The 22632-nt window shown below is 57.0% G+C and overlaps 1 protein-coding gene across 1 annotated transcript in view; it reads right to left on the bottom strand.

Moving 5' to 3' along the window:
• The window catches only part of TMEM132E (transmembrane protein 132E), a 55861-nt gene extending 33502 nt beyond the window's left edge, over window positions 1-22359 (bottom strand). The window contains exon 1 of the mRNA XM_060646702.3: window positions 20747-22359. Coding sequence (XP_060502685.1) covers window positions 20747-20813 — 67 coding nt within the window. The 5' untranslated portion in view covers window positions 20814-22359. The remainder of the gene's footprint in view (window positions 1-20746) is intronic.
• Between the last annotated feature and the right edge of the window lie 273 nt (window positions 22360-22632).

The following is a 22632-nucleotide window of genomic DNA, read 5'->3' as shown; positions in this document are numbered from 1 at the left end:
TTAACCCTGCCTGACCTACCTTATGGGGCCCCTGCAGGGGTGACAGCCGCAGAGGCCCTTGGGCAGTGCAATGGGAGGGGTCACAAGGTTCAGGAATGTCCCTGAGCCTGGGGCTTTGGGATGGGGATGGGAGAATGGCCACGGAGGCCAGGGCACTGCCTCCTCCTTCCCTTCCCGCTCCCTCCTCCCTTGGAAGCCCCAGAGGGACCGCAGCCATTACAGAGAAGGGACTTCAAGTCGACAAAGACAAATTGGCTTAATTGACCCAAATTAGCAGCAGGGAGGGCCCGGATGGCCCAGCTGCTGGTACATTTAATCACTGTCACCCTGTGTGGTCAGGGATAGCCCCCTCCCCCAAGGCCATCAGGGTCACCTCTCCTGTGAATGGCTGCCTCTCTGGAGTCCTCTGTCAGCAGGAAGTAGGGCTGGGACTATGGGGACAAAGACAGCCTTGGGCCAGAGGTCGGAGCACCCTGCCGGGCTGAGCCTGGCTGTAGGAAAGACAGCCTGGTCCCAGATATAAGGCAGCCTAGAGAGCTGGGGGGCTCTCCCAAGCCCCTCATTCTGAGTTTAATGGCTGCCCCTTGGAGTGACAGCGATGCCCTGGGGACCAATGGCCAGTAGGCTGACTGTCATTCCTCCTTGGAGATGCTACCTGATTCTTGCACTTTAGAGGCTCCGGGAAGGGACACTGTTGGCCAGGCCTCTGGACCAGGCTCTGCTTCTCTCTTCTTTCCACCATATTCCTTAACGACGCTGGGGTGATGGTCAAGTTGGGGTCTCCTGCAAACCCCTAGAAGGTTATGAGCCAGAGCCCTCCTTGGTCTTTGGTGACACTCTTCCCAGGACTCTGGTCAGCTGTCATTGACCAAATCCTGTGTCATGAGAAGGCAGTAAGGAGACTCCTCCCCACTCCAACCTTTCCTGGGTTCTGCCTGCTCCCTGGTGGGGACTGTCCCTTCTCTCTTCCCACAGCAAACACTGTTAGAGACCCACAGTGAGCTGGACCTGGGCTAAAGCTCCAGGTCAGGGGGTCCTGTGACCTCATGGCCTCCCCTTCACAGCTCCCCATCTCCAGCCATTTTTTCTACTTGGAATCTTTGATCTGTCCTTGTACCCCGCCCCCCCCCCCCCCCCCCCCCGCCCCGGTGGAGGAGGCCGTGTGCAGAGGACCCTGACATCTGTGTCCTTCACAGCCACATCCCGGGCCCCAGCTCAGCGCTGGCCACTCTAACCCCTGCCCGTCTGCCTGTCCTGGATGCCTCAGCCCTTCTCTGACCTTCTCCTCAACCACCACTCAGGCCTTCCTCCCTCTGACCACACTTCTCTCTGCCATCTCCATAAATGCCCACTGAGTTCAATCAGGGTACCCATATCACATCTCACTGTGGGCCCCAAGGTGGGTGAGGTCCATGCTGGGCTCACTGGGAGCAGAATATTCTCTCTCCCTCACACACACACACACACACACATACACACACACCAGCTTCTACATGGCTGCTCATCAAAAGTTTGCTGGAAATTGGGTATTAGAAACACATTTCAATGCCTTCCTCCATAGAGCCAGTATCATTGATAGCAGTTACATTCCCAGTCTAGCCCACCCAACAGATTTTGCCTATAAAGTGTTTATTAAATATTTTTAAAGTTTTATTTGAGAGAGAGACAGAGAGCGAGCGAGCATGAGCAAGCATGGGGGACGGGCAGAGACAGAGAGGGAGAGAGAAAGAATCTCAAGCAGGCTCCATGCTGTTGGCACAGAGCCCGATGGGGGCTCAAACTCACGAACTGTGAGATCATGACCCGAGCCGAAATCAAGAGTCGGACGCTTAGCTGACTGAGCCACTCAGGCGCCTCTCAATAAATATTTATTGGGTACCTACTATGTGTGTAATGAAACTGAACAGCAGTTCTAAGAGTGTCACCTTGAGTTCTGGGTCCTGAAACAAGATCACGCGAGAGAGAGAAAGAGAAGAGAGAAAACCAGAGAAAGTTTCTCTTCAAATCACTTAAAAATAGACAGGCCCATCCTTAACACCTTTTCTAGCCTCCTCCTCTTCCCCAGGGACCCCAGCGCCTCTGGCCCCCAGGCCCTCCAAGTGTCCCCTCCCCAGAGGACCCCAGCATGGGGACATCCCCACCGGGATCATCCAGGTTCTAGGAAGCTTTGTAAGATGCAGGTTCCCAGACCCCTCCCCAGCCACGCCAGGCGGGCGGGTCTGGGTGGGTCCTGGAAGGGGACAGTTGTCTCACTCCTCCCCGACCCCTTTTGCCCCAGTAGCGAGTCTGAAGAATCACCTGGGAGCCCATGCCGCACCCCAAGCTGGTGGCCTCAGAATCACTAGGGTTGGGACCCTAGACACCAGGAGTTATCTACAAACTCCTGAATGTGCAGCCAAGATTCAGAACTGCTACCTGAGTTGTTCTATTTCTTTCCCTGCCCCTGAATCCACAGACACTGTCATCACACCTGCTCCTCACCCCTTCTCACCCCCATTCTTCTGGGGACCTTCGTCCCTGCCTCGACGGTGACACTTCCACGCACCTGCATTCGGACCAAGCAAGTGTCTGTGAGACCTGGGGCGAGGAGTCCACATCCTGGGTCAGTCAAGTTTGGCAGCCAAATGTGACACCAGAGGGTGGAGGCCAGAGGCTGTGCTCGGGCAGCAGGGGCTGGACGGGATCCTCCGCATCTCTCCCAGCTTTGGGGGGCGCGGTCAGGAGTTCTGTGAGTCACCATTTCCCCAGCCCCTGGAAAGCCTGCACTGCTGGGCCGGGGCTGGGTCCCTGCCTGGGTCCCACAGGGTCAGGCTGAGCATAGGCTCATGTCCCCAAGTTGGTGGAAGGTGATTTCACATTTGTAACAATTACTCACTTAATTGGGTTCCAATTAAATCGGAAAAGAAGCGGAGGGCTATGTCTGTTTATTCTCCCCCTTTCAACTTCTGCGCATCACCGGGAATGCAGGGAGGGTGACAAATGGGATTGATCCCATCTAGAATAATCTACCTCCTGTCAGGGGTGGACAGGGCTGTCCTGGGGCCGGTCCCACCTGCCACCTTCTGAGTAGCTCTCATGCCAGCACTTCTAACCGGAGGCTGGACCCATTCAGGGACCCTAGGGGGTGCTGGGGGCCCAGGCAAAAGCCAAAGTCTTCTCATGGGCTTCACCCCACAGGGGAACTGAGTGTGGCCCCAGGTAACTGGGGCCAGAGAGGTGGAAGGACTGCCCCTAATCAGGCAGCTCTAGCCAGACCCCCCCAAAGGCAGAGTGGATGGGGCCTCAGGGGTGGATTAAGTAGACCCAGAGCTTGCCAGCTGGGCTCCCTCGGGTGTCTCCAGGGCTGCCCTGGGGTGGCAGGGGAGGGTGGGGCAGATGAGCCCTCAGTGGGGGACACCTCTCTTCTCCATATAATGAGTAGCTCTGCTTTGACTGCATCCTATAGTAATCGTATCATATGTAATATATAGTATGTGATACATTATAGACTATGTATATCTCTGGCAATATATATTACATATTATAATATATTACGGATTATGTATTTCCCTGGTCAGAAAAAAAAAATTACTGATGGAGTCCAATTCTGTCACCTCTTAGAAAGGGAAACTGATGCCCGGAAGGGAGAAGAGACTTGTTTAAGTCCATGCCACCATTTTAGGACTTAGGTTGCTAGGATCAAGGTCTCCTGGCCCTGATCTCAGCCCCTTGTGGCCAGGAGATGGTGGGGGTGGGGGGCTTGGGGAGAGTTTATGGAGGGAAGCGGGGGGCAGGCCAGGGTCTCCTTGGAAGCACCTCCCTCCCACCCCTGGCCTCTGCTCCCCAAGAGGGGCCCCTCTCTGGTCCACCTTGGCCAAGAGGTCATCACGGTGGCTAAGGGGTGAGGCTGGGCTCATGTCCATGAGGGATGCCGCCCCAGCTGGCCCTCTGGCTGGATACCCTATCCCCAGGAGAACTAGGCCTATGTCTGAGGGCCCTGCTAATAGGAGCACCATAAAGGAGTCAACTCTGCAGAAGGACACCTGCCCAGTCAGTGTCTGGCACAAAGGAGGTATTTAGGAAAGCTTCGTAGAATGAATGAATGAATGTGTGCATGCTTGACTGAGTCATAGAAATGGAGCTCAGTCTAGGAATCAGGGCCCAAGCTTCTAACATGGGTGAAGGAAATGAGGCTGTACAGGGCAGCTGGTTGCAGAACAAGGAGAGTTAGTCCTGCCCAGAGAGAACCCCCTGCCTGACCGGGCAGGTGCAGTCTCTCCTGGGAAAGCCTCATGTCTAATGGGGGAGGAGCCCCAGACTGAGAAGGGAGACACAGCTCTACCTTTGGCGGGTCTACAGGCTGGAGGGGTGGGGGAAGGGGAAGGGAGAATGTCAGTGTCCCAGGGATCTTCCTGTCTGATGGGGGATGCTCCTGCCTGACGGAGGAGGCAAGGTGGGGTCTCAGAGGCAGTGCCGCCCCTTCCTGGGTTAAGGAGCAGAGGACCCTGTGCGTGGGTGCTGGGCCTGAAGGAGCTGGGAGCTGCGGCCAGACAGGAGAGCCATCCACATTCTGGTCAGGCAGCCACTCGCTGAGTTATTATTATTTCTTTTTTTTTTTTTTTTTTTTTTTGAGCTACTTAGAGCAATTTACAGAAATCATTTAGGGGCCGTTTAGGGAGAAGAGAAAAGATGAAGACTTTTAAAGGCAGGGCCCGGGGATGGTTTTATGCAGATCAGCTTTGCAGGGTTGCCAAGAAGGAGAATCTGGATTCTGAGGGGTGTGGGGAGGGGGAGGGGGCCTGCAGGGTCCCGCTCTGACAAATCTCTCAAGGCTGGGGTAGCAGCAGCCAGGGACCCAGGAAATGGATGGATGGGGAGTATATGGTGGGCGAAGAGATGTGACACATGAGGAGGGTAGCCGGCACCAGTGGATGTATGCCTTGGTTTCCCCTTTTGTAACTGGGGCACCTGCATGGGTGAGTTGATGGCTCTGGGACCAAGCTGAATGGGTGTGACTCTTCCTCTGATATTGGGGCAAGAGGAGAAGCCTTGGGCCTGGACCAACAGACTCAGGAGATAGGGCCCAGGGGGAGCAGACGACAGTTCTCAACAGGCAAATGCAGCCTTCCCCTTCTATGACCTGGACCAGTCACTTCCCTTCTCTGAGCCTCAGTTTCCTCGTCCATACAATGGGGATCAGGATTGCCAATTTCACAAGCTGGGCTTACCTGTGATGAGGTGATAAAGTGTGTAGTAGCCACTTTTGAACTGCCCAGGGTACCACACTCTTGGTCTTGGTCTTGAGGGATGAGAACCTGATCTTCAAACACCCCCTCCTCCTGCCCAGCCCCCCAGACAGGGGAAACTGCTCTCTCGAACAAGGACTTAAGTGACCTTGGCTGGGCTGGGATCAGAGGCCTGAATTGGATGTCTGGAGAATGCAGGTCACGTATGTGTGCATCCATGTGCGGGCGTGCGATTCGGCGGCAAGAGAAGTGGGGGCGGGGAGCGAGCGGAGGGAAAATCAGAAAACCGGTTGCACATTTAGCAAAGCCTTCCCCACAGTTCGCATTTCATGCTGTTTGTGATGTGATTATTGGAGATGGAATCTGGTTACTCGGTTGTAAACACCATGCCCGCTGAGACCTACCCCCCAGATACAGCCGTGGGGGAAGCCGGAGATGGCAGGGTTACCCTGATCTGCGATTGACCAACCGGCTTCCTCCAGTGATTGCTGGCCACACCCTCGCCTCTAATGCCCTCATGCAAAACCTCTGAAGACACCCTGGCAAGCCCACTGGGCTGGGCATCAGGGACCTGGGTCTTAGGTGTGGCTTTGCCATCACAGACCGCTGTGTGAGCTGGGCCAAGATCTGTCCCTTTCTGGACCTTAGTGTCCCTATCTTTCAAATATGGATGGGAGGCATGAGAGGGGCACGTAGCTCCCATCTAGTTTCCCTGACCCAAGCTTCTCTGACCTTAAGTATCTCACCCCACTGAGCAGCCCTTCTGTGCCACGGTGCAGGTAGGACATCAGAGGACACCTGCTTTCCGTGTATTCAACACGCACTGACAGAGTGCCAGCTGCAGGCAGGGCGCCGTGTGCAGGGAGATTCACACTGTCTGCCTTCCCTCTGGCCAGTACATCAATAGCCAGGGTAATAATAGGTCTGGTCTCTCTGGTCTACACTCTGCATCCAGGCAGTGCTGGCTCCTTTACGTACATGAGCCCATCGGACCCCATGATCTAAGAGGTGGGTGTTGTCATAACGGGGTTCTCGAACCGCTCTGCTGTACTCTCTCGAGCATGCCACAGTCACTGGGCGGGCAAGACTCTGCACAGAATGGCTGCCCCAGTTGTAGTTACCGGAGCTCAAGTCACCAGTTTGCAGAGCCTTTGAGAGCGGTTGTTGCAAAATGACGGGAAGCCACACCCTGCGCGTCTCCAAAGTCACCGGCACCTCTACCGCCCTGGCACCGATTCTGCTGCACTGGAGGTTTCCGCCCTTGTCCCACATCAGCTGGCGAACACGTCTTCCCTGCGCATGACCACTGCTTGTCACAGTAGGCGTGGAGTAGGTGCTCAAAAATGTGTGCAGAGTAAAACTGGAGCTACCATTTACTGAGCACTTACTACGAGCCAGGCACTGCTCTGAGCACATTACTGGCATTAAGGTGTTTATTCACCCCAACAACCCTATGGGACCAGTGCCCTTATTCTCCCATTTTATAGATGTGGAAACTGAGCCACAGTGCAGTGAAGTAATTTTTGTAAGACCACCAAGTTAGGATGTGGCAGATGAGTGTGGGAAGGAAGGAAGGAAGGAAGGAAGGAAGGAAGGAAAAAGGGGGAAGGAAGGAAGGAGGAAGGAAGGAAGGAAAGAGGAAGGAAGGAAGGAAGGAGGAAGGAAGGAAGGAGGAAAGAAGGAGGAAGGAAGGAAGGAAGGAGGAAGGAAGGAAGGGAGGAAGGAAGGAAGGGAGGAAGGAAGGAAGGAAGAAAGGAGGAAGGAAGGAAGGAGGAAGAAAGGAAGGAGGAAGGAAGGAAGGAGGAAGGAAGGAAGGGAGGAAGAAAGGAAGGAGGAAGGAAGGAAGGGAGGAAGGAAGGAAGGAAGGAGGAAGGAAGGAAGGAGGAAGGAAGGAGGAAGGAGGGTAGAGAGGAAGGAAGGAAGGAAAGAAAGAAGGAAGGGAGGGAGGAGGGAGGGAGAAAGGAGGGAGGAAGGAAGGAAAGCAGGCAGGAAGGGGGGGAGGGAGGCAGGGAGGAAGAAATTACTTCCCTCTGGTCTCTGTCACCCATTTAACTCCTAGATCTCTCTTCCCAGTGGGTCCCTGGGGAGAAAGGTGAGAGGAGAGAAAGAAGCAAGCTTTTAATTCTTTCCTTCCACAAATTTGTACTGAGCGGCCCCGAGCCAGGTGCTGGGAATATAGCAGGGAACAAAAGAGATGTGGCTCCTGTTCTCAGGAGCTTCCATTCCAAGGGTGTGTCAGTCTATGAACAAGCAGACACGTAACTACATGACCTGTCGGTGAAGGGAAACAGTGGGGGGCAGACGGAGGTGTGGGCAGGGCCAGTTTGGATAGGGGATGGCCAGGGAGGGGCACTCCCGCAGCATGCACTTGAGTGGAGGCCTGAAGGGCGTGGGGGCATGAGTCATCCTTATCTGGGGGGAAAAGGCCAGATGGGGGACAGCAAGGGCCAAGTCCCTGAGGCTCTGTGCCTGGCGTGTATGAGGACAGCAGAGGACAGTGTGGTGGGGGCCAAGTGGCTGAGAAGGAAGATCCGGTCAGAGAGGTATTGTCGGGAAAAGTGACAGATCGTGCCAGCCTTGTCAGCCACAGTAAGGACTTTGGCCTTCACTCTCAGTGAGGTGGAGGGCTCTGAGCCGGAGAGGGATTTGGTGTGATGTGTGGTTTACAGGATCTCCCGGTAGAGCGGGAAGGGGAAGCTGCCGGGAGCTGCCGGGCCCTGCATGGATGGGTCTCCAGGTCCCCCACGAATCACCCCAGGGCTGGGGCGGAACTGAGTCGACTCCACATGGGCAGGGAATCTCCAAGGACTGCAGAAAGGACAGTGGCCCAGCTCATCAGTCCCAGGGGGCTGACTCCAGGGCTCCCCAAGGAACCTCCCAGGGGAGAACTTGGTAAGGTCCTTGGGGAGCATCTATCCCTGCACCGTCCAGAGTGGTGGCTACTCTTTAGGCTTTGCTACTGAGCCACTGAAACGCGGCTGGCTGGGATCGCGATGTGTAAGAGTTAGACACAGGGGCTTTCGAAGATTTAACACAAAATTAAAAAAAAAAAAAAAAAAAAACACCCAACAATGTAAAATAATTCCTCACTAACTTTCGTGCTGATTACATGTTGAAATGACAACCTTTTGAATATATCGGTTAGAGTATGTTCAAATTCATTTCTCCTGTTTCTTTTCACTGTTTTCTCGCGTGATTACTAGGAAAACGTACCTTCCACATGTGGTATATTTCCATTGGGCAGCAATGATCCAATATAGCAGCCCTGATTTCAGGGACCCAGTATAGCAGCCCCGATTTCAGAGACAAGGAGAATGAACTCCAGTGGGAAGAAGGCTGTGTCTAAGGCCGGTGGTTGGCGGAGACAGCCCAGAGGCAGAGGAAGATTTGGTGGGAGGCTGGCAAGACCAGGGCCCTGAGGGGACTCCTAGGGGCTCAATATGAATAAGAAATGGTTACCGAGACCTGTACTGAGTTCTGACTATGCCGGCAGGGTGCATAACCTCGGTTACCCTGCCCTCAACGCCCCTACAGGACGGGTTTGCTTTTCTTTGTTTGCAGACGGGCAATCTGAGCCGGAGGACTGGGAGGAGGCAGCTCTGGGACCAGGTTCTCCACGTGCTTTGGGCTGCAGGACGCACCAGAGCACGTGTTTCGGGAACCTCCCTGGCTCCGCGGCTATAACCCCAGACCCCATTTCTGGCCACCTGCTGAGAATGCAATCAGATGTCAGGAAGCCACGGCCTCACCGGCCCAGTGAGACCCAGGCAGTGCCACGGGGCCGGCTGCGGGACCCAGGAACGCCTCCCCTGGCCCCAGGCTGGAGAGGCACTGGGAATGGGGGCTTTCCTGGGAAGGGAAAGGAAGAGGAATGGAGGGAGGACGAGGGGCCGGCTGCTGACCACTCCTGTGTTTCAAACAGGCAGCATGTTGCTAGGAGGCATAAGGGTAAGAAAAATAAGACCCCAAACAAAACGAAATGAAAAAACTCAACCACCAGAAAACAGATCTCCGGGAAGTCTTTGGCACTGTCTTAACCATGCTTCCCAGCAGCGAGGCCTGGCTCCAGGCAAGAGAGGGAAGAAACAAACAGAACCTACCACATTTACTGGGCTGAGCCCTCCGGCAGGCTCACGGCTCCTGTTCCGGGCATGTCCACCCTTATACCCTTGCAGCAGCCCAGCTCAAGAGAGACAATGCCATTACTCCCATTCTGCAGAGGGGGAAGCCGAGGCTTCTGGGTCACCCGGCTGCACTGCGGCAAGGGCTGAGATGTCAACCTACATTTGCATGACTTGAAAACCCACCCCGATTCTCTGACCTGACAGGGCTTCGTCTGAGAGTTCCCTGGAGCCCAAAGCTGGCAGGGATCCCTGGGATCTGTCCCCTTGGCCCTGGCTGCTAGTGGAGGTGGGGAACAGGAGGGAGGCTGGGCTTTTGCTGAAAATACTGAGGGCGATCTTGCCTCTCTCCTCCTACCCAGCCACTTTCTCCAGGACTCCTGTCTACCCACCCCCCACTCCCCCCCACCTCCCAGGGGTCATAAATGGCTGTGAGCCAAAGTGCCCTTTCCTCCCTGGGCCTTAGCTGCTAAAATAATCAAGATAGTTCCAAACACTGAGCCTTACGCTGCAGGCTCTGTACCTCACATTTGCCATCAGGCCTCACAGGTGGAAACCAAGGAGTAGAAAGAAGTCAGGCCACGGAAGAATGGCAGAGCCAGCACTCAGATCTGTTCTAAGGCTGGGCTCCTTGCCATATGGTGGTACCTCTTAGGACAGCTAGGGTCACTTACCATCCTTCCCAAGAGCCCTCACCCAACAGCATTCTTCAGCACTGCTCCAATCTGCAGACTGCCCCAACCAACTCATTGCTGAGAACCCCGCTTTGATCATGTCACTCCCTCACTCCAGAGCACTCAGTAGCTCCCCAGCACTCAATGGAACATAGAGTCAAAGCTTTGAGAGATCTCTAAAGATCATCCAGGTAAAGAATTACCAACCATATACCCTGCATTTAGTCTGCCTATCCTGCTACTCCTTCCCAGGCAGCTTGGCTCTCCCTCGCTGGACTGAATTGTAGGCCAGCAACCGTTTTTGCCCTGCATTTCTGTCTTCCCTAGGGTATCAGACACACAGTAGATGCTGACTGATTGGTCTTCAGGGGCGGCACTTCCTCCGTGAAGCCTCCCCTGACCTCTTGAATAGTTATGAGAGTTCTCCCTCCACAACCTACGACTTTATCCCTCCCGACAACCTACGACTGCATTTTATCACAGTCTGTGCAGACATGGTTCATTTGCTCAGGGCACCCCGTTAGAAGCCCCCCTTGGGACAGGCACCATATTTTCTTCATTTTTACATTTAACAAGGTGCTGGGCATGTGCTAGTATGGTAACAACAATGACATTGACAACCTTCAGTTTTGGCACTTGGTATATGGGCGGGCACTATTTTTTTTTAAATGTTTAATTATTTATTTTGAGAGAGAGGGCATTTGTGTGCGAGCAGGCGAGGGGAGAGGGAGAGAGGGAGGGAGAGAACCCCAAACAGGCTTCGTGCTGTCAGCGCAGAGCCCAAAGCAGGCCTCAATCTCACGAACCATGAGATCATGACCTGAGCCAAAATCAAGAGTCGGATGCTTAATTGACTGAGCCACCCAGGTGCCCCAAAGGCACTATTTTTTTTTATGTTTATTTATTTTTGAGAGAGAAAGAGAGAGAGAGAGAGAGAGAGAGAGAGAGAGTGTGAGTGGGGGAGGGGCAGAAAGAGAGACAGAGAGGGAGATACAGAATCTGAAGCAGGCCCCAGGCTCTGAGCTGTCAGCACAGAACCCGACTCGGGGCTCGAACTCACGAACCGTGAGATCATGACCTGAGCTGAAGTCGGATGCTGAACCGACTGAGCCACCCAGGAGCCCCCAAGTCACTATTCTTAACATCTGACATGAAACAATGACTCATTTATCGAATCATAACAACCCTACAAGTTGGGTACTTTTATAATCATTTGCAGATGAGGAAACCGAGGCACGAAGTGGTTCAGTGGCTTTGCCTGAAGTCACACAGGAAGTGACGACGCCGGGCAGGTTGGTTTTAGAGTCAAGCACAGGGAAAAAGTGAGGGTAGGGGAGGAGAGCTGTGGGCATCAGGGCTGAAACAAAACGGACCAAAGTCTACTTCTGGCTCCCCGGGGACAATTCCTGGTGCCCAGCACAGGGAGTGGCACATGGTAGGTACTCAGTTAACAGAAGTGATGAGTGAGGCAGTTAGATAATTCAACAGCTCCTCTGACACAGGCTTGTGGTCAGTGGGGGCCGCGCTGGAGGAGGGCTGCAGTCCTCTGCCCTATGCCAGTCCCCCCTCCCCCGCATCTCACTCCACTACCTCCCCCAGCGCCTGCCTCCTCCCTCCAGCATTTCAGACCTCTCATGCATGGGGCAGGCGGCTGGCAGTGTTCCTCCTGCCGAGAACAGCCACAGAAAATTGAGATCATTTCTCTGCTGTGTTGGCAGCTGAGAAAATGGTAATTTTTCCTATTTTCAATCCAAGAGTTCTTTCCTATTGGACAAAGGCCTCCTACCACTTCTCTCTCCCCAGGAGGGGCAGGGCCCAGGAGAGTGCGGTCCCCCAACACCCACCCCGGGGTGGGTCGCCTCCCTGCCTAAGGGGCGTGGGCTGCAGAGGTCATGCGGGTGGCAGGGGGCTGGTGGTGGAAGGAGGGGCCACCAACCCAGCTCTTGCGGACATAAAACAGGGACAGAGAGGGAGAGGTCAAAGCAACAGGTAATCTGGAGTCACTGCAGGGTGTTCAGGGATCCAGGGAAATTGGGTTTTGCTTTCCTGGAACACAGAGCCGGCACACATCCTGGCTGTCTTCCTTCCCAAATCAGAGTGGTCTAGAAGATCGCTGTCCAAGCAAGTGCCTATAATCCGCCTGACCCCTGGAGTGGTTTTTTTTTTTTTTTTTTTTTTTTTTTTTTGGTAAGGGATGATAATTAGTTAAAAAAAAATCAGAATCTGTGACATAAACTGCAGCTAACTTAGCATCCCAAATGCCCCAGCTGAGATGAAGATACTGGCATCTGGCATCCATCACGGAGGCGATGGTGGGGGCCTGGCAAGAAGAGGCCGTGGAAGCATCCAGGGCTGCAGTTCCAGAGGTCCAAGCCCATCAGAGGAGGGCCGGACAGCCACACGGCTCCTCGGCCGGGCGGGTCTGGAAATCAGCTTTGCCAATGCTTGGATCGTCTCTGCTGCAGCCTGCCCCCTCCGCACCCTGGGCGTCCCCCCGATGGGGTGGCTGTGGGGCAGCCAGAAAGGCAGCCACAGCCGGGATTGTGAGGGTCAATGGGCCAAAGGGAGCAGACAGAGGTCCCTCCCTGCGGCACTGACCCCAGGTTCTGGGGCTCTGCAAGCCTGCAGCTCAGGTCACCCCTGCTCCAAACCCTGCTATGGCTCCCCATTTCCCTGAGCCTACAAGTCAATGTTCCTACAAGAGCCACCCGTCTGCCGCAGCTGTCCTTATCCTGCATTGTTGTCCAGCCCAGTCTCGCCTCCTTGCTGAATCTGAATGGTCAAGCCCACTCCTGCCCTAGGGCCTGCCCTCTGTAATATTCCCCTACTCACTTTGTTCGCTTCCTACCTCCTTCAAGTGTGCTTAATGACACTTTATCAAGTGAGCATTCATTTTATACTGCACAACCCCTCCCAAAACACACACACACACACACACACACACACACACACACTCCCAATTCCCCATACCCTACCTTTTTTATTTTCCTTATAGCGCCTTTTGCCTTCTAACATACAATTCACTTATTTAATACAGTATATTTATTACTTGCTGTCTGCGTGCCTCACCACCTTCCACAAGAACACAGCCTCCATGAGTGCAGGGATTTTTGTTAAATTCACGGATTAAGACAACGCCTGGCCCACAGTAAGCACCGACTGAATACTCATGGAGTGACGGTGCCTGGCCCACAGTAAGCACCGACTGAATACTCACGGAGTGACGGGGAAGGTGTCTATGTACACAAGTATGCGCACTAGGGTATGTTCACTGACTCACCTGACAAATCACCAAACGCCTATTTTGTCCCAGACCTCCCAGCAGACCACGGGAATACAGCGGCCGGGAAGAGGCCACCCACTTTCCAGGTCCACTCATGCTTATGGCCAGCCGGGAGGCCACACAGCACAGTTATGCGCACGGCAAATCGGCAAGGAGCTGCAGAAGGCAGTGGGTCTTTGCCCACCTGAGAATCAGGGTGGGCTTCCAAGAGGAGGTGTGGTTAGACTCTGGCCTGAAGGCTGAGCAAGGAGATGGCTATGGAAGGGTGTTCTGGTCAGAGGGAACAGCATGTCCAGAGGCTCTGGCACGGAAAAGAACATTCATTCAAGGGACTGAAAGAGGTCTAGAGAGTAAGGGGAGAGGAGCTCGAGATGAGGGAGCCCACATGTCTGTCTGTCCATGTCCGTGCTTATTCCCTGTGAGAGACAGACAGGTACAGCAAAGAAGACTTCCCTGTTCAGGGTTAGAAAGTAGAGCTGGTGTGGTGAGGATTCTGTGGAGGCTCAGTTTTGCCATCTGTAAAATGGGGATCGCAAGCACTGCCTTCGCCCCGCCCCTGCCGTGGAACTCAGATGAGCTTGTGGATCTGAACCCCAAAGGACTGCCTGATCTCTCAAGCATGTCTGGGTGTGCCCATGACCATGTGGGTGCACATGTGAGCGTAAGCCTGTGCTGCGAGCTCCCCGTGACACCGTTCTCCTGCCGTGACAAGTCTGCTGCATCGTCTGTATCAATCCACCCAAAACACACTCGCTTCTGGCCCAGAGCCATGCTCTCCAACAGCCCTGGGGGCGGCGGGGAGAGGAGGAGGAGGTCTGCAAGGTGGGGCCCCGCACTTCTGGGCGAAGGTGGTCATCTTGTCTCTCTCCGTCAGACCCTCACCGTGCAAGGGGACAAAGGCCATCTCTGAGGGCTTGGGCTGTGCCTCCTTCATCGGACTGGGGCTTCTCTGGCACGAGACCGTGATGCCCCTTGTCATACTGGGTACTCCCGGGAGGTAGAAACATTTTCCCTCTTCTCCTTTTGTCCCTCAGAAAAGCAGGGAGGTTGTCACTCAGTGCAACTGTGACTCATTCTGTTTAAGGATTGGCCACCTCTGGGACTGGGTGCCTGGGCAAGGGTTCAGGGTTAAGGGTGTCCCGGCTGCCAGGGGACTGCTCTCTAGGGTCTGATGCCATTCAGACCTGGCTTCTTGGAGAAAGATGCCTGTGAAAAGCTCAACTATTTTGAGTGTTGTCCTGTTTACCCAGCTGACCCTGGGCATATCACTCCCCAGCTCTGAGGGCCCTGAGGTAGGGGCCTAGGAAATGGAGACAGGCTGCTAAACTCTGCCAGTAAGCATGTGCCCTGCCCCCTGCCTCCCATGTGGGCAGAACAGGAAAAGTCACTCAAGAGAAGAGAGTAACGGGTTGCCTATCCTCACAGGCCAAGAAGGTGTGGGCGAGAATGTAGCAAGAGAGTGCAGGAAGGATTCAAGTTTGATACAAAGCAGAACTTTCCAGGGGGGCCTGGGGGCCTCAGTGGTTTGGGCCTCCGACTTCAGCTCAGGTCATGATCTTGCCACTCGGAGTTCAAGCCCCACGTCGTCCGGCTCTGTGCTGACAGCCCGGAGCCTGGAGCCTGTGCCTCCCTCTCTCTCTGCCCCTCCCTGGCTTGCGCGCTCTCTCTCTCTCTCTCTCAAAAATAGATGCAACATTAAAAGAAAAAAAAGCAAAACTTTCCAAAGGCAGAAAATTTAGGCCAAAAGGGATTTCCTTCAATTACCTTTTCCACCTTTTTCCGGCACCGAATTATTCATTCTTGCATTCATTCTCTGCTGCAACAAGCGTTGAGTAATCCAGGCAATTGCTTCCAATGTCCCATACATCCTGCTGGGTTGTCTCCAGAGCCTGGGGTGGAGGTGTGTGCATGGGGGGGCTGGGGGAGGCGGGACTGAAAGGGGCAAACAGGACAGAAGAAAGGAGAAGGGGACTTCTGGCCTCTCTGCATGTGTCCCCAGAGAGGCTTGTGCCCTGTTATTACACTGGCCTCCAGAGACCAGTGTCCCATCCTTGGGGACAGATGGAGGGCAGCAGAGCTGACTGAATTGATGGTAAGGAGGCCCCCTTTCCACGTAAAAAGAGTAGGAAAATAGAAAAAGAAATTCATTTTCTTAAAAAAAAAACCCCACCACACCTGGCTCATTAATCTCTTATTAAAATTCTGTGTTGAGTACTGCAAGGAAGAAGTAAGGAGAACTCTGGGGAGGGAACGGAGAGAGGGAAGCCGATCCCCTTGTTAGCATCTAATGTGGGCATCTGTGCAGCGAGGCACCGCACAGAGCAGAGACACGTTAAGGGACGAAACAGCAGGCTTGTCCATCACAACAAGAGACGTGGACGGGGGCGTGGGGGACACCGTCCCTTCATTGACAGAGAAGGAAAAAACTCAGAGAGGGAGATGGCTTCACTGTGGTTGCACAGCAAGCGGATGACAAATTCAGGATCCGAACCCCCGCCTCCCTTCTCCTAGGGAATTCTGATTTCAAACTACCTTGAATTTCAGAATTTGGGCCTTTTTCTCATCTCTTCAACTGGACGCATGAAAGAGAGCTGAAGATCATGTCCGGAACCCCTCCACGTTCCCTGTTGTGCCCGGCGAAGTCTGTGAATGCCACTGGTGATTGGCTGTCTCGACTGGCTGGGACTCGAGGCTGGCTTGAGGCCAGAAACGCGTCTTCGGACAAAGCCGGGAGAAGGGGTTGGGGGGGCGGCAACAGAGACGGTGGGATCCCTGCCAAGTGGCCTGGAGCAGACGGCCACTCCAGGAACTCCCTTTGGGCTCTGGTGCTAGTTCTGATTCCAGAACAAACTGGCAGGGTGACCTTGGCCAATCCCCGTCCCTCTCTGAGAGTCCGTTTCCTCATCTGTGTGAGGGCTGCAGCGGTGGCTGTGTGGTCCTTTTCATTCACAGGTTTGGGGATGGACATCACCATGTGTAGGGCAGCAAGGCGAGCCCTCCCCTCGCCCCCACCCACCCCCCTGCCCTAGGTGGGTGGCAGGGGTTGGAGTTAGTGCCTCTAAGGGTCTCAGTTTCTGCAGCCTCATTGAGCACTCACTGCCAATCTCAGGCCTGGGGTCCGTCAGTTCCAGCCAGGCTGCCCCAAGCCCTCCCCTCATGTTCCAACGTGGCCTTGCCTCCTACAGCCAAGCACTGAGTTATCCTCAGGATTCTAATAAAGCTCATTTTCTGCCGCCAAGTTTATAACACATCCCCACCTACTGGTCTTAAACATAACAAGGCTGTGTTGTGGTGTAGGGCTCCATGTGGCCAGGACCAAGATGGGGGTGTGCGTTGGGGGGTGGGGGGAACACCATTCCTCACTCCAGGGGTCAGTGCTGACCCTCTTCTACGGTGTCCCTCGTGCATCTCCAAAGGGTCATTGGTGGGGTGGGGAGAGCGTGGCCCCAACCTACCAGGGAGGCTCGAGGTTGCCAGGCTGGGGACCAAAAGGTGAGGACGCACGCATCTGAGGTTGTGCAGTCAGATTGCCGTGGGACGCTACGTTCGTATCCTATGGAGTGCTGTTATAACATGTCACTCCAGAGATGTGTACCCTATATGTGCCCCTCAAGAGGGTGTGGGCACGGCCCTGCCCCATTCCTTTGCTCTCTTCCTGGTGTCTCTGCCTACCTCCTCCTTGTCCTGGCTTCTGCATGTCCCCCCTCCGCCTTCCACCGCCAAAGCTCCCTTTTCTTTTCTTTTTCTTTCTTTCTTTCTTTTTTTTTTAAGCTTTATTTATTTATTTTGAGAGAGAGAGAAAGCAAAAGTTGGGGAGGAGCAGAGAGAGAGAGAGAGAGGGAGAGAGAGAGAATCCCAAGCAGGCTCTATACTGTCAGGGATGAGCCAGACGTGGGGCTCGAACTCACGAACCGTGAGATCACGGCCTGAACCGAAGTCGGACGCTTAACCGACTGAGCCACCCAGGCGCCCCCAGAGCTCCCTTTTCAATTGTGACTGGGAGGGCCCCTCAAGACGGGGCTGTCTTCCCACCCCATCCCTTTCTTCTGAGCACCTACCATGTGTCAAGCCCTGGAGAGTGGGGCAAAAATGAAGAACACATAGCCTCTGTGCTAAATGCAAGGACGTGGGGACCAGGAGGGGTGCACATGCACAAACAGGCTCACGCACACCCTTCACACACCCACACTCCGGCGCACGAGGAGTGCTGGAAAGGCCTCACAAAGAGCCAAGGCTGCACTAGAAAAAGCCATTGTTTCTGTCACAGGGTGGGGGCTGCTGGTGGGAAGCCAAGGGGTAACAGAGGCAGACTCCCTGGAAGAGATGAGGTTTGACTTGGGTTCTGATGGCAAGGTAAGGATTTCTGGAGGCTGGTATTCCAGAGGGAGGGGCTGGTGGGTGCACAAGCGGAGAGGCAGGAAGTGCCACCGAGGAGAAGACGCAGACCTAGACAAGATCGTGTAGGGCCTCTGATCCCGGGAGGGAGGGGGGGCCAAAGAGTGTATCCTTGATCCTACAGGCAGCGGGGAGCCAGTGCAGGTTACTGAGTAGGAGGCTGACATTATCAGCTCTACAACACATTTAACCAGCACCCTGCCCCCCTAAACTCCCATTCAAACTAAAAATGGAGCAGAAAGCCTCCCCAAAGACCAGATGCAGGAAAGTGGCCTTCTCTGATAGTCTCTGGCAGAAGCCTTGAGGCTAAGGGCTGCTGCCCCACAGGCTGAGCTGGGCCCTAAAAATGTAGTGGGGTTCTGTCCACACGTGGTATCTGCCCAGCGGTTCTGGCAGAATGTGAGGGGGGCAGGGCCGCGAGGGACTGCTTGTGCAAGATGGGGAGCATGAGGGAGACAGCCCAAGGTCACCCTGCCGGATGGCGCCAGAGTCAGACAGAAACCTAGGCTATCTGGCTCCCAGTCTGGCTGTGTGGTCAGAAGCCTGTGGCCTCAGTGGCCTGCCGGGCACCGAAGACTACAAGTCCCTCCCCTATCTCAGCATCTTTGGAGAGCCCAGAAATCCCAAGCGTTAGCTTGAAGTGAGACTAAATCCATGACCGCTTTTCTTGACAGAGGGACGGTCCGGGTGGGTGGGTGTCACACAGCCCCGAAGGAGGAAAGTCCAGGGAAGACGGGTTGTTTCTGAAGAGGGGAGGAACTTCTGTGATTCTGGCCTTATCCAGCTCTGGAGTGGGGAGTTCCCCAAGCTTTGAGCATCTCCTGGCACCCTTCCCTGAGGATGGGGAGATTGAGGCATGGCATGGGAACTCCGGGAAGGGGCTCAGAAAGGGAGCCAGGTAACCAGGAAGGGAAACCACTTGGTCAGTGGGGGAATCCCACCCCACCTCTGCAAATAGCTTCTTTCTGATTGCTGGTCAGCCAGGGGTCCTGTGCATACTAGCACTGGCTGTGTGGAGGGACAGAGGAGAATAAGCCCACCGTTCTGCCTCGACCACTCCAGGACTAACGGGGTGCAAAAAAGACAGGAACATCTCAGGAGGAAACGAAGCAGACTGCTACCCCTCAGGAAAAGCAGGGCCAGGACGCCAAGGCCCCACTGGGGCTGGGTCTCTGGAAGCAGGCAGGATTCTAACAGGTGAGGGAGGAGAAAGGATCTTTAATACCAGGCTGAGGGGTCAGGAAGCTGGGCAGTGGGAACCTAATAAGAGCGGCTGAGCTGCCCCCAGGTGGGGCCATGGCTGGGTTCTAGAAAGGAGACCCAACAATAAGACACAAGACTGCAGGAGCGGGGCAGAACCACACCTAGACCCAGGCCCCAGCTCAGTTTCCTCCTGTTAGGCGCCCACACTTCCTGCTCAGCAGGGCCGGGTCACAGGCACAGCCCCTGCACCTCCAGTGCCCAGACGGGCACAGCCCACCTCCCCACCCCCTCCCCACCCTCAGTCTTGCACACAGAGCCGAGATTTCTGGTTCCCAGCTGCATTCACCCTGCCCCTACCCCCCTCCCGCTGCCCTGCCCATTTTTCTTATAAAGAACTGAGGTTGGCTGTGTCTGGTGAACTGAACTCAAACCGGCTCCCACCCAGAGTCAACCCCCCGCCCCGGGCAGAGAAGAGCCAATCTACCCTAGAGGAAGGTGGGCCTTATTCCCCACCCACTCCTAACCCCAGGCCCCCAGATTCCCGGAACCCATTCCTTTCCTTCTTCTTTCAACCGTGAGGACGCGCCTTGGTCAGGGTGAGAGAGGCAGCCGGTTAGAGGCCGGGGACAAGCTCAAGAGGGGCTTGGGCCGGCCCCTCAGGACTGGGCAGATGTGGGCAAACGCTGAGCCCGACACATCGAGGGTCTTCCATCAACCCGGAGAGCCCCCTGCCCTCTCCATCCAAGCCGCCTCCAGCCTGTCCAGGCTCACCCCTCAGCGTGGGGCGACAAAGCCCTCCCCACCCCCACCCCCGGTGGGGGAAATGTGTCCCAGGTCTGCTGGTTTCGTGTTGGGAGGGGGCAGGGGGCCTCTATTCTCCATTCTCCTCCTCCGCCCCAGCTCTCTCCCTCCCCGCTCGGTCAGCGCCCCTCGCCTCCTGGAGCGCCTCCAGCTTGCGGAAGGCCCGCTGCAGCCTTCTCCCGTCGGCTCGGAGTTCCCACTCTGGGGAGGGGGGGGTGCTGTTCAGCGACCCTCTGTCCCCTACCCGTATCCCTGCTGTCCCACTGCCAAAGCGCGCCAACCCCGACCCCTCCCTCTCCCACCCCCTTTACCGCGGAGCCCGGGGCGAGCCTAGGGAGCAGACGCAACAGATTGCAGAACGCGAGAGCGCGGAGCCTGTCCCCTCCGCGCGCCGCTCGCCGCCCCGGCCCGCGCCCGTGGCCCAGACCCCCGCCCTCCAGGCTCGGCTAAGCCGGCCATTTAGATGCAGCTCACAGGACGGCGGGCGGCGAGCGGCGAGCCGCCGCGGCTCCCGGGGCCCGGGTCAGTCCACTTCCCTTCCCGAGGACCGCCGCAGGAAGCCAGGCGGCCGGCGGCGCGGCCCCGCACCGGCCTGCGCGCCCGCGGCGGCGAAGACAGGATCCCCGCGGACCCAAACGGCCCCCAGCCCCGCAGGGTGCGGGGGTGAAAGTGGAATGAGGGGCAGCCCGGATGCGATCTAGCGGATCCCTTGGATCCCCATAGATCTCCGTGGGCGGACACGCCCCCAGACTCTAGGGTTTGGACCCTTCTTTCTAACCAGGAAAGGATTGGAGTGCCTACCCCCCCCCCCCCCACCGCCCTTTTCGGGAGCCGGTCTCGGTCCCCAGGGCGGGGCTCGCAGCCGCCGCTCCCGCCAAAGGGCTAGGGGACTGAAGGTAACTCGAGCAGCAGCCCGAGATGCCGGGCTGGGAACCGCGGCTGCGAGTCCGGAGGGTGGGGGCTCGCCTTTCTCCAGTCTCCCCTGTGCCCCCTCCAGCGGCGCCCGCCGCATCTTCACTTCCCAATCCGCGCCGCGACACTTACCGTGGGCGAGCAGAGCAGAGAGGCAGAGCAGGGCGGCGCCGCCGCGGCCCGACATCCTTGGGGCCATGGCCGAGGTGGGAGAGGGAAGGGGCCGAGGGGGCAACAGTCCTCGACGACTTGGCCCCAGTCTGGGCTTGGTCACATCCAACTCAGGGTGGCCGTGGCGCCCGAATGTCTCTGCCGAAAGCTCTGGGGGGCCAGGGAGTGCAATTCGGGGACACTTTGAGGGGAGGGGGGCGTCCCAGGCGCCGCCGGCTACACCCTCGGAGCTGGTAGGGGCGCAGCTCCGGGCGGGAGGAGCCTTCACCTCCCCCGGCTGGTGCCCCCTGCAGGATCTGTGCGGCGAGGGGGGAGCCGCACGTGCGGTCCCGGAGCCCAGTGGCCACCGGCGTCTCGGGGACTGCCTAGAGCCAAGTGCTGGATCCCCCAGCCCCGAGGCCCAGCTCGAACCCGAACTCGCTCGAGGGTGCAGATTTCCGACGCAAGCCCCAGTTTCTTCGGTTTCGGTAGTAACCCCACATAGATAGCGCGGCTTCCTTCCTCCAAGCGCCCTGCAGCAGCCCCAGCATAGAAATTCCAGGTTAGGTGCAAATGAATGATTTCTTTCGCAAAGAAAGAGCAAATCCAGGCAACTTTAATCCATCTGGAGCAGGAAAAGTTTCCGTGCGGTGCTGAGACCGGCGACGCGGGTCGCCACCACCTTGGGCGACGCCGGGACAAAATGCCCGAGGCAGGCGGCCAGCAGCTCGTCCCCTCGCAGAGCTCGCTGCTCGGCTCCAGCGCGCTCTCTCCAGTCTCGACCAGGGCCCGGGCTCCACGCAGGCTGGCTCAGCGCCGCCTGCCCGGGCAGCGGCTCCGCGGCTGGGGCGAGGGTGGTGCGGCCGGAACGCGCTGCCCCATGGAGATGGGGCTCGGAGAAGCGGGGGAGCGGGACAGCCGGCTAATGCGCTGGACCCGCGCCCTCCCTGCCAGGGGTGCCGACTCCAGCCTCCCGGCCGGTAAGCCGTACTAGGATGGAGAAGGGCTCGGCCAGCCCGCCGCGGCCCCGAGCCTCTCCCCTCTCCTCCCAGGTCTCGCTGTCTCAGCAGAGGGGCACGCCGCTCCGCCTCGCTCGTCGCCTTCCCCGGGGGGACCTGCACAAACCTTGAACTTTTCGGGGGTTCAGAGTCTCCGATGTCTCCTTCTCCCCGCCGCCCCCGCCCTGCCCCCGGATACCGGCTCGCGCGCTGTCTCGGTGCAGCCGGGCATCGGCTGCCTCTCTCGGAGTCAGTTTGGGCGAGCGGAGCGCCGCGCCAGCCCAGGCTGCGGGCGGCGAGACCCGGGCGCCACGCCAGGGGCCGAGGCACCGGGCGCCCGCGCAGCCCGCGGCCAGGGAGGCGGCAGCTGGAGCCTACGGGGCCGAGCCGAGAGGAGGTGCCGGCAGGGGGGCCGGCTCCCCATGGACGTGTGTGGGGGTAGAAGAATCAAGGAGCAAAAAGAGAGAGGAGGTGGGGGGAGCCACAGTTGCACGAAGCCACCGCCGCCGCTGCCTCCTCGGCGCTCGCGCCGGCTGCTCCGCCGTAAATGACTCGAGAGAGACACACACACTCGCGCCCGCCCGCCCTCCTCCCCCGTCCGGGATTCAGCGCCCACCCCGGCAGTAGCGGGCGCGGAGCCTGGCGCGCTCGCTCCCTTCCCCTCCCCTCCCAGATTCCCCGTGGTCACGTGGGCCCGGAGCGCGCGGCCCACGACTCGCGCGCCTCGGAGACACCCCCCCCCCCCCCCAACCCTGCTCCCCCCACCCCGGTCCACGTGTCCATTCCGCATTCCCAGCCTGGGGGCGCGCGCGGCTCCTTAATGAGACTCGGGCCGCGGCCGACCTCGCGATTCCGCTCGCCTCTCTTTTA

The sequence above is a fragment of the Panthera onca genome, chromosome E1 (assembly GCF_046562875.1).
Source record: "Panthera onca isolate mPanOnc1 chromosome E1, mPanOnc1 haplotype 2, whole genome shotgun sequence".
NCBI lineage: Eukaryota > Metazoa > Chordata > Mammalia > Carnivora > Felidae > Panthera > Panthera onca.
This window is presented reverse-complemented; position numbering and strand designations above follow the sequence as displayed.